Source organism: Oncorhynchus clarkii, chromosome 13, assembly GCF_045791955.1.
Source record: "Oncorhynchus clarkii lewisi isolate Uvic-CL-2024 chromosome 13, UVic_Ocla_1.0, whole genome shotgun sequence".
NCBI lineage: Eukaryota > Metazoa > Chordata > Actinopteri > Salmoniformes > Salmonidae > Oncorhynchus > Oncorhynchus clarkii.
In genome coordinates, this window is record NC_092159.1 from 14,357,826 (window position 1) to 14,368,744 (window position 10,919).

Below are 10,919 nucleotides of genomic sequence, written 5' to 3' on the forward strand. Positions count from 1 at the left end.
TGCAGTTTTGTCACACAACACAATACCACAGATGTCTCAAGTTTTGAGGGAGTGTGCAGGGAGTGTGCAATTGGCATGCTGACAGCAGCAATGTCCACCAGAGCTGTTGCCAGAGAATTTAATGTTAATTTCTCTACTATAAGCCACCTCCAACGGCGTTTTAGAAAATTTGGCAGTATGTCCAACCGGCCTCACATTGTTAATGTTGTAAATTACTATTGTAGCAGGAAACTATTGGCAGTTCCTCTGTCCAGTGTCTGTGTTCTTTTGCCCATCTTCATCTTTTATTTTTATTGGCCAGTCTAAGATAAGGCTTTTTCTTTGCAACTCTGCGTAGAAGGCCAGAATCCCGGAGTCGCCTCTTCACTGTTGACATTGAGACGGGTGTTTTGCGGGTACTATTTAATGAAGCTGCCAGTTGAGGACTTGTGAGGCGTCTGTTTCTTAAACTAGACACTCTAATGTACTTGTCCTCTTGCTCAGTTGTGCACCGGGGCCTCCCACTCCTCTTTCTATTCTGGTTAGAGACAGTTTGCGCTGTTCTGTGAAGGGAGTAGTACACAGCATTGTACAAGATCTTCAGTTTCTTGCCATTTCTCGGAACAAGAATAGACTGACGAGTTTCAGAAGAAAGGTCTTTGTTTCTGGCCATTTTGAGCCTGTAATCGAACCCACAAATGCTGATTCTCCAGATACTCAACTAGTCTAAAGAAGGACAGTTTTATTGCTTCTTTAATCAGAACAACAGTTTGCAGCTGTGCTAAGATAATTGCAAAAGGGTTTTCTAATGATCAATTAGCATTTTCAAAATGATAAACTTGGATTAGCTAACACAATATGCAATTGGAACACAGTGGTAATGGTTGCTGATAATGGGCCTCTGTACGCCTATGTAGATATTCCATTACAAATCAGCCGTTTCCAGCTACAGTAGTCATTTACAACATTAACAATGTCTACACTGTATTTCTGATCAATTTGATGTTATTTTAATGGACAAAAAATGTGCTTTTCTTTCAAAAACAAGGACATTTCTAAGTGACCCCAAACTTTTGAACAGTAGTGTACCTTTAGTCATTTGTATACATTTCGTTCTCTTCTTCTCTCCAGGTGGATCTAAATGAAGAGGAGACCATCCTGATTATCCGTCGCCTCCACAAGGTGCTCCGCCCCTTCCTGTTACGCAGGCTCAAGAAGGAAGTAGAGGCTCAGCTACCGGAAAAGGTATAGTACGTCTCTCCATCTTCACATTTCTTTTAAATACAAACTCATGTTCACAGCTTTCTTCAGTATCTTGTCCGTTGGGTGTCCTCTTACCTATGTTGTCAAGTATTTTTTAGCTGCATAATATCTTCATTCTGTGGTTTTAATTGATTGATTGGTTTATAGATCTCTCTCTCACTGCGTCTCTCTCTCGCTATGTCTCTCTCTCTCTCGCTTTGTCTCTCTCTCTCTCTCTCTCTCTCTCTGTCTCTCTCTCTCTCTCTGTCTCTCTGTCTCTCTGTCCTCCAGGTGGAGTATGTAATAAAGTGTGATATGTCAGCGCTCCAGAGGGTTCTGTACAGACATATGCAGGCCAAGGGAGTCCTACTGACAGACGGCTCTGAGAAGGACAAGAAGGTGAGAAGGAATAACTCAAGTTCTTTGTCCAAAACATACAGTTTGTAAAATATGCTTTTTTTTAGATCATATTCTGTATATATGAATATGTGTAAGAAGCTTTTTGATTATATTGCAAGGTGAAATAATTATAAAATGTACAAGGCAGTGTTAGTTTAGTCTTGTTTTAAAAACATTCTCACATGCCTCACTTCCATAAATTCAAAGCTTGTGGTGGCTAAAGTCAGCTGACGTAGTTGCAGTTTAAAGAAAACAGATTAGTTTCATATACTATTTTCATAGTGAGGAACCATCTAACATCAAGTGGTAAAATCCTGAACTCCTCCTGTAATATCTGTGTGTCTATTGTATGGTAAATCCTCCTGTAATATCTGTGTGTCTATTGTATGGTAAATCCTCCTGTAATATCTGTGTGTCTATTGTAGGGTAAATCCTGAACTCCTTCTGTAATATCTGTGTGTCTATTGTAGGGTAAATCCTCCTGTAATATCTGTGTGTCTATTGTAGGGTAAATCCTGAACTCCTCCTGTAATATCTGTGTGTCTATTGTAGGGTAAATCCTCCTGTAATATCTGTGTGTCTATTGTAGGGTAAATCCTGAACTCCTCCTGTAATATCTGTGTGTCTATTGTATGGTAAATCCTCCTGTAATATCTGTGTGTCTATTGTAGGGTAAATCCTGAACTCCTCCTGTAATATCTGTGTGTCTATTGTAGGGTAAATCCTCCTGTAATATCTGTGTGTCTATTGTAGGGTAAATCCTGAACTCCTCCTGTAATATCTGTGTGTCTATTGTAGGGTAAATCCTCCTGTAATATCTGTGTGTCTATTGTAGGGTAAATCCTGAACTCCTCCTGTAATATCTGTGTGTCTATTGTAGGGTAAATCCTCCTGTAATATCTGTGTGTCTATTGTAGGGTAAATCCTGAACTCCTACTGTAATATCTGTGTGTCTATTGTAGGGTAAATCCTGAACTCCTCCTGTAATATCTGTGTGTCTATTGTAGGGTAAATCCTGAACTCCTCCTGTAATATCTGTGTGTCTATTGTAGGGTAAATCCTGAACTCCTCCTGTAATATCTGTGTGTCTATTGTAGGGTAAATCCTGAACTCCTGTAATATCTGTGTGTCTATTGTAGGGTAAATCCTGATCTCCTCCTGTAATATCTGTGTGTCTATTGTAGGGTAAATCCTGAACTCCTGTAATATCTGTGTGTCTATTGTAGGGTAAATCCTGATCTCCTCCTGTAATATCTGTGTGTCTATTGTAGGGTAAATCCTCCTGTAATATCTGTGTGTCTATTGTAGGGTAAATCCTCCTGTAATATCTGTGTGTCTATTGTAGGGTAAATCCTGAACTCCTCCTGTAATATCTGTGTGTCTATTGTAGGGTAAATCCTGAACTCCTCCTGTAATATCTGTGTGTCTATTGTAGGGTAAATCCTGAACTCCTCCTGTAATATATGTGTGTCTATTGTAGGGTAAATCCTGAACTCCTGTAATATCTGTGTGTCTATTTTAGGGTAAATCCTCCTGTAATATATGTGTGTCTATTGTAGGGTAAATCCTCCTGTAATATCTGTGTGTCTATTGTAGGGTAAATCCTGAACTCCTCCTGTAATATCTGTGTGTCTATTGTAGGGTAAATCCTGAACTCCTCCTGTAATATCTGTGTGTCTATTGTAGGGTAAATCCTGAACTCCTGCAATATCTGTGTGTCTATTGCAGGGTAAATCCTCCTGTAATATCTGTGTGTCTATTGTAGGGTAAATCCTGAACTCCTCCTGTAATATCTGTGTGTCTATTGTAGGGTAAAGGAGGTACCAAGACTCTGATGAACACCATCATGCAGTTGAGGAAAATCTGTAACCATCCCTACATGTTCCAACAGATAGAGGTACAGTGGGAATACACACGCACGCACGCACGCACACACACACACACACACACACGCACACACACAGATAGAGGTACATACAGTGGGAGTATACTTTCTATTGATGACCTAATCCCACCACAATTCTGAATTTGTTCACAGGAATCTTTCTCTGAGCATTTAGGATTTTCCGGAGGGATAGTGAGTGGGTAAGTGCATAAGTCGATTGAGAGTAATTTTCACAACAACGACCCGAAATGCTTTCACTCTATTGGCCTGGTTGTGTTCTCTCTCTGCCCCTAGTCTTGACCTGTACCGAGCCTCGGGGAAGTTTGAGGTGCTGGACCGTATCCTGCCCAAGCTGAGGGCCACCAACCACAAGGTGTTGTTGTTCTGTCAGATGACCTCGCTCATGACCATCATGGAGGACTACTTCGCCTACCGCAACTTCAAGCACCTGCGTCTGGACGGTACGGTGTGTGTGTGTGTGTGTGTGTGTGTGTGTGTGTGTGTGTGTGTGTGTGTGTGTGTGTGTGTGTGTGTGTGTGTGTGTGTGTGTGTGTGTGTGTGTGTGTGTGTGTCTCGGTATCAGAACTGGGTTCAAATAGTTACTTGCCGTCTTTTCTAATACATGCCTGGTGCAATGGAACAAATGGTACAAAACCCACCCATCTGGCATTCCATAAAGACTCAATCATACTCAACGTATTTTATAGTCTAGAAAAGAAATACTCTTTGAACCCATGTCTGCTACTCATATGATACAAAATCAAAGTTGGGATTTCTGTCTCTCTTAGATGCTGTGTTTTACTCATCCACTTCCCTCTCCCCTCCTCCCTCCCTCCGCCCCCCTCTCCCTCCCTCCGCCCCCCTCTCCCTCCCTCCAGGCACCACCAAAGCAGAAGACAGGGGCATGCTGTTGAAGGCGTTTAACGACCCAGCCTCCCAGTACTTCATCTTCCTGCTCAGTACCAGAGCCGGCGGGCTGGGCCTCAACCTGCAGTCAGCTGACACCGTGGTCATCTTCGACTCTGACTGGAACCCTCACCAGGTAGGGGGAGTAACACACACACACAACCCCTAAGGGATTGGCTGGAGCCCACAGCAGGTAGGGGGAGTAACACACACACACAACCCCTAAGGGATTGGCTGGAGCCCACAGCAGGTAGGGGGAGTAACACACACACAACCCCTAAGGGATTGGCTGGAGCCCACAGCAGGTAGGGGGAGTAACACACACACACAACTCCTAAGGGATTGGCTGGAGCCCACATCAGGTACACTTAGTAGTGTTAGTAGTTGAAGTCATATTTTAACATTACTTGAGTGAGTATTCAGTTAGAAGTACAAAATATCCCACTGAACTTACCATGTTAAATCTAGAATCAGCCTCCTATTTCGCAACGAAGCATCCTTCACTCATGCTGCCAAACATACCCTTGTAAAACTGACCATCCTACCAATCCTCAACTTTGGCGATGTCATTTACAAAATAGCCTCCAATACCCTACTCAACAAATTGCATGCAGTCTATCACAGTGCCATCCGTTTTGTCACCAAAGCCCCATATACTACCCACCATTGCAACCTGCACGCTCTCGTTGGTTGGCCCTCGCTTCATACTCGTCGCCAAGCCCACTGGCTCCATGTCATCTACAAGACCCTGCTAGGTAAAGTCCCCCCTTATCTCAGCTCGCTGGTCACCATAGCATCTCCCACCTGTAGCACACGCTCCAGCAGGTATATCTCTCTAGTCACCCCCAAAACCAATTCTTTCTTTGGCCGCCTCTCCTTCCATTTCTCTGCTGCCAATGACTGGAACGAACTACAAAAATCTCTGAAACTGGAAACACTTATCTCCCTCACTAGCTTTAAGCACCAACTGTCAGAGCAGCTCACAGATTACTGCACCTGTACATAGCCCACCTATAATTTAGCCCAAACAACTACCTCTTTCCCTACTGTATTTATTTATTTATTTTGCTCCTTTGCACCCCATTATTTTTATTTCTACTTTGCACATTCTTCCACTGCAAAACTACCATTCCAGTGTTTTACTTGCTATATTGTATTTACTTTGCCACCATGGCCTTTTTGCCTTTACCTCCCTTATCTCACCTCATTTGCTCACATCATATATAGACTTGTTTATACTGTATTATTTGTATGTTTGTTTTACTCCATGTGTAACTCTGTGTTGTTGTATCTGTCGAACTGCTTTGCTTTATCTTGGCCAGGTCGCAATTGTAAATGAGAACTTGTTCTCAACTTGCCTACCTGGTTAAATAAAGGTGAAATAAAATCAAAATAATAAATGTTAGTATTGACATGCCACCATGGGCCAGATACTAACTGAATCACTGCCATCGGAATATGAACTACGAATGTCTTAACGATTCAGCCCAAAGTATCCTACCGTATTCTAACCACCTCCCCTCCCTCTCTCTCTCCAAAGTATCCTACCGTATTCTAACCACCTCTCCTCCCTCTCTCTCTCCAAAGTATCCTACCGTATTCTAACCACCTCTCCTCCCTCTCTCTCTCCAAAGTATCCTACCGTATTCTAACCACCTCTCCTCCCTCTCTCTCTCCAAAGTATCCTACCATATTCTAACCACCTCTCCTCCCTCTCTCTCTCCAAAGTATCCTACCGTATTCTAACCACCTCTCCTCCCTCTCTCTCTCCAAAGTATCCTACCGTATTCTAACCACCTCTCCTCCCTCTCTCTCCAGGACCTGCAGGCCCAGGACCGCGCGCACCGCATCGGCCAACTGAACGAGGTCCGCGTCCTGCGTCTCTGCACCGTCAACTCCGTAGAGGAGAAGATCCTGGCGGCGGCCAAGTACAAACTCAACGTGGACCAGAAGGTCATCCAGGCCGGCATGTTTGACCAGAAGTCATCGAGCCACGAGCGCCGTGCCTTCCTGCAGGCTATCCTGGAGCACGAGGAACAGGACGAGGTCGGGGCCCCGGGCGGCGTGTGGAAGTCTGGGGGGTCTTGGGTGGGTGTGACCGACGAAAGCCCGGAACTCCCACACCCTCAGAATTCCCACGCTGCCCACTGACACACCTACCTCTCTCCGTTGTACTGTTCTTCCCTCTTCCTCTTTTTCATCCGTTATACCTCTCTCTCTCTCTCTCTCTCTCTCTCTCTCTTTCTCTCTCTCTTTCTCTCTCCCTCTGTCTCTCTCTCTCTCTCTCTCTCTCTCTCTTTCTCTCTCTCTTTCTCTCTCTCGCTCTCTCTCTCTCTCTCTGTCTGTCTTTCTCTTTCTTTCTTTCAATCCCTCTTTCTTCTTTTCACCACTCTCTTTCTCTCTCACACATTTTGTCCGTTGTGTATTTGTCTTCGGTGGACAAACACAATGTGGATTGTATTTCATCTACACTTCTTTTGAATGCTAATAGTGTTTTAAAGACTTTACATGTTGTGTATATTGACCCATTCCTTGATGTTGTCACAGAGCTCTTCTTTACAGAGTGGTGGATTAGATAGTCTGGTCCCAGACCTGTTTGTTCTGTCTGACAATTCCTCTTGTCATTGGTCATATGGTCACAAACAGATCTGGAACCAGGCTAGAGTGGATAGAGCTTTAGCTTTGCTCATGTCCTCCTGTCCTGCTGTGTGTTGTGTCTGTCTGTCTATTGATGTGTGTTTGACCGCTCAGGAGGAGGACGAGGTGCCAGACGATGAGACGGTCAACCAGATGATCGCCAGGAGCGAGGAGGAGTTTGACCACTTCATGGTTAGTTAGTGTCTGTTGGTCATCGTGGTAATTTCTCTGGGTCAATGTATCAAGGGCCAATCCATAATCTAGACATACAATGATGCAGAATACTCTGTTCTTTTCTCTTCCTACTACCTTACACCTTCGTTTCCTCTTTCTCCTCTCCTCCCTCTACCTCTGTCTTCTCCTCTCTCCTGCCCCTTCTCCTGGTCTCTATCTCCCCCTCCAGCGTATGGACCTGGACAGGAGGCGTGAGGACGCTCGGAACCCCCGCCGTAAGCCCCGTCTGATGGAGGAGGACGAGCTGCCCACCTGGATCATGAAGGATGACGCAGAGGTGGAGAGACTCACCTGTGAGGAGGAAGAGGAGAAGATGTTTGGGAGGGGGTCCCGCCAGCGCAAGGAGGTGGACTACAGTGACTCACTCACCGAGAAGCAGTGGCTCAAGGTTAGAGGTCAAGGATCAGATTACACTCTGGGATTGGTGTATTCATTTGATGTTGTTTATTAAGTGACAAGGTGCTCATCATGTTTGCCTCCCTCTCTCTCTTGCTCTCTCGCTTTCCCTCTCTCTCTCTCTCTCTTTCTTTCTCCCTCCCTCCCTCCCTCTTTCTCTCTCTCTCTCCCCCTCCCTCTTTCTTTCTCCCTCCAGGCCATTGAGGAAGGCACGTTAGAGGAGATCGAGGAGGAGGTGCGTCACAAGAAGACCACCCGGAAGCGAAAGCGTGACCGCGATGACCTCCCTGGCCCCTCCTCTTCCTCCTCGGGGGGCAGGCGGAGCCGGGACAAGGACGAGGACGGGAAGAGACAGAAGAAGAGGGGACGCCCCCCCGCAGAGAAACTCTCCCCCAACCCCCCCGCTCTCACCAAGAAGATGAAGAAGATAGTGGACGCTGTTATTAAATACAAAGACAGGTAAGACCGGGGCTGGTGTTCTCTTCAGCTTGCTTTGCCATTTTGACTTACATGCTGGTTGGAGCTAGCCTGGGTACCAGTTTGTTTGTGCTGTCACGCCACTCCTTGTCATGCCAAACGTGTTTGGGACCAGGCTAGGTTGGATCAAGGTGCTTGCAACACCAGAGTTGTGAGACAGATTCCCATATGGGCCACAACATGCTGCGTAACATCGGTACTACGGGCACTAACATCAGTATCTCTGGTGATGTCTTTCACAGCAGTAATGGTCGTCAGCTGAGTGAGGTCTTCATCCAGCTGCCCTCGCGCAAAGAGCTGCCAGAGTACTACGAGCTCATCCGCAAGCCTGTCGACTTCAGGAAAATCAAGGTAAATTAACACACACACACACTCTCATTCCCCCTCTAATCTCTCTCTCCCGCTCTCCTGTCTGCCCCTCCTGTAGGAGAGGATCCGTAGCCACAGATACCGTAGTCTCGGAGACCTGGAGAGAGATGTGATGCTCCTCTTTCAGAACGCACAGACCTTCAACCTGGAGGGATCACTGGTGAGACACACACACGTTACACTGGAATGAGTACACAACAACACAAGAACATCGATGACAATAGATGTAACAGCAGATGAAATAAGTGAATGACTTTGTGTGTTTATCGACTTTAGCTCACATCGTCCAGTAACTTCATTAGAGATGCTGATTACAGGAGTTGGAACTGCTCTTCCTGTATTCCCTCTTGTTACTGTATAACAATGTATCAAAGGACCAGTCCTTTTTTTGATCTACTTTTTTATTTGAATGTTTTGAAGCAGGTTAAGGCTGAATAACAATAAGCAGTGGACCAAATAACAATACCATTGTTGGAACATGTCCAACTGCGTCTGTGCATGAGCCTAAAATAGCCACATCGGTCTATCGTCTGGTTGCTGCCTCGTTCCCAGATCTACGAGGACTCCATCGTGCTCCAGTCGGTGTTCACCAGTCTGAGACAGAAGATCGAGAAGGAGGAGGACAGCGAGGGAGAGGACAGTGAGGAAGAGGAGGAGGACCTGGACGAAGGCTCCGAGTCAGAGTGTGAGTCATCACTGAAGAAAGGAAGTAAGGAACGAAGAAGCACAGGAAGGAAGAAGGAAAAAATATATATATTGAGAAAAATAAAGAATGAATGAAAGAGAGAGAAAGAACGATTAAACCAGCCACCTCTGTGACCTTGCAATAAACTGTGTTGTGTTGATCCTGTGGTGTGTGTGTGTGTGTGTGTGTGTGTCCATCCTCTAGCCCGCTCAGTGAAGGTGAAGATCCGTCTGGGACGGAGAGAGAAGAGTAGTGACCGGGGGAAGGGTAGGAGACGTCTGGGACGCACCCGAGCCAAACCTGTAGTCAGCGACGACGACACTGAAGAGGAGCAGGAGGAGGTGAGGGGAGAGGAGGTGTGTGTGTGTTTGCACCTTCCATCTTTGATGTTTTGTTTTATAATCCCTCTGCAAAAATGTGTTGCACATATTGTGCATGGCACCCAGAAATATCCCCCCCTCTCTCTCTCTCTTTATGTTTCTGTCTCTCTCCTGTTCCACCTCTCACAGGAACGCTCCCCCAGTGGCACAGATGAAGAATCCTAAATGGAAACTAGCTACTTACTCCAACTCTACTTCCATTATTACCAGGTTTTGTTCAACTCCATTTCATATCTACTTGGGACTGGGGGATTTCACTTAATATTGATGCCAACTCTCTCCCTGTTATGTACATTAGCACAGCTTTCATAACAACTACTGGACCTGAAGCACTGCTTAGGTGTGGAAAATAGACTAATTCTGCCTCATACTGTTAGTCGATCTAAACAACCTTGTTAATGTAATATGTGTCAATTACTAAAAGTGTTATTTATTATGTCTGGTGTATTTTGGGGGGTAAGTTGAGGCCATATAGAGCGCCTTCAGTAAGTATGCATACCGCTTGGCTTATTCCACATTTAGTTGTGTTACAGCCTGAATTCAAAAATATTTATATATTTTTTGACACCCATCTACACAGAATACCCCATAATGACAAAGTGAAAACATGTTTTTAGAAATGTTTGCAAATCTATTGAAAATGAAATATCTAATTTACATGACTTGAATCAATACTTTGTAGAAACATCTTTGTCAGTGATTACAGCTGTGAGTCTTTCTGGGTAAGTCTCTAAGATCTTTACACACCTGGATTGTGCCACATTTGCCTTTTATTCTTTTCAAAATTCTTCAAGCTCTGTCAAAGTGGTTGTTGGTCATTGCGAGACAACCGTTTTCAGGTCTTGCCATAGATTTTCAAGTAGATGTATGTCAAAACTGTAACTCGGCCACTCAGGAACATTCACTGTCTTCTTGGTAAGTAACTCCAGTGTATATTTGGCCATGTGTTTTAGGTTATTGTCCTGCTGAAAGGTGAATTCATCTCCCAGTATTTGGTGGAAGGCAGACTGAACCAGGTTTTCCTCTAGGATTTTGACTGTTCTTAGCTGCATTGTTTCTTTTCTATCCAGAAAAACTACCCCAGTCCTTAACAATTACATTATGTAGAGTGGTACTTGGTAATGGATTTGCCTCCAAAAACATTGCATTGCTTTTCCACATTTTTTTGTAGTATTACTTTAGTGCCTTGTTGCAAACGGGATTTAATTTTATTCTGTACAGGCTTCCTTCTTTTCACTCTGTCATTTAGGTTAGTATTGTGGAGTAACTACAGTGTTGTTGATCCATCCTCAGTTTTCTATCACAGCCATTAAACTCTGTAACTGTTTTA

The 10,919-nt window shown here is 44.7% G+C and overlaps 1 protein-coding gene across 1 annotated transcript in view; it reads left to right on the plus strand.

Annotated features, from left to right (window-relative positions):
• Positions 1–10,057, plus strand: part of LOC139424446 (transcription activator BRG1-like) — a 29,573-nt gene extending 19,516 nt beyond the window's left edge. The window contains exons 21-35 of the mRNA XM_071176267.1: positions 1,111–1,224; positions 1,513–1,620; positions 3,431–3,517; positions 3,659–3,705; positions 3,800–3,966; positions 4,384–4,547; positions 6,230–6,499; positions 7,163–7,240; positions 7,452–7,670; positions 7,875–8,137; positions 8,398–8,506; positions 8,583–8,684; positions 9,077–9,233; positions 9,414–9,565; positions 9,719–10,057. Of these exons, the coding sequence (XP_071032368.1) occupies positions 1,111–1,224; positions 1,513–1,620; positions 3,431–3,517; positions 3,659–3,705; positions 3,800–3,966; positions 4,384–4,547; positions 6,230–6,499; positions 7,163–7,240; positions 7,452–7,670; positions 7,875–8,137; positions 8,398–8,506; positions 8,583–8,684; positions 9,077–9,233; positions 9,414–9,565; positions 9,719–9,754 (2,073 nt within the window). The 3' untranslated portion in view covers positions 9,755–10,057. The remainder of the gene's footprint in view (positions 1–1,110; positions 1,225–1,512; positions 1,621–3,430; positions 3,518–3,658; positions 3,706–3,799; positions 3,967–4,383; positions 4,548–6,229; positions 6,500–7,162; positions 7,241–7,451; positions 7,671–7,874; positions 8,138–8,397; positions 8,507–8,582; positions 8,685–9,076; positions 9,234–9,413; positions 9,566–9,718) is intronic.
• The last annotated feature ends 862 nt before the right edge of the window (positions 10,058–10,919 follow it).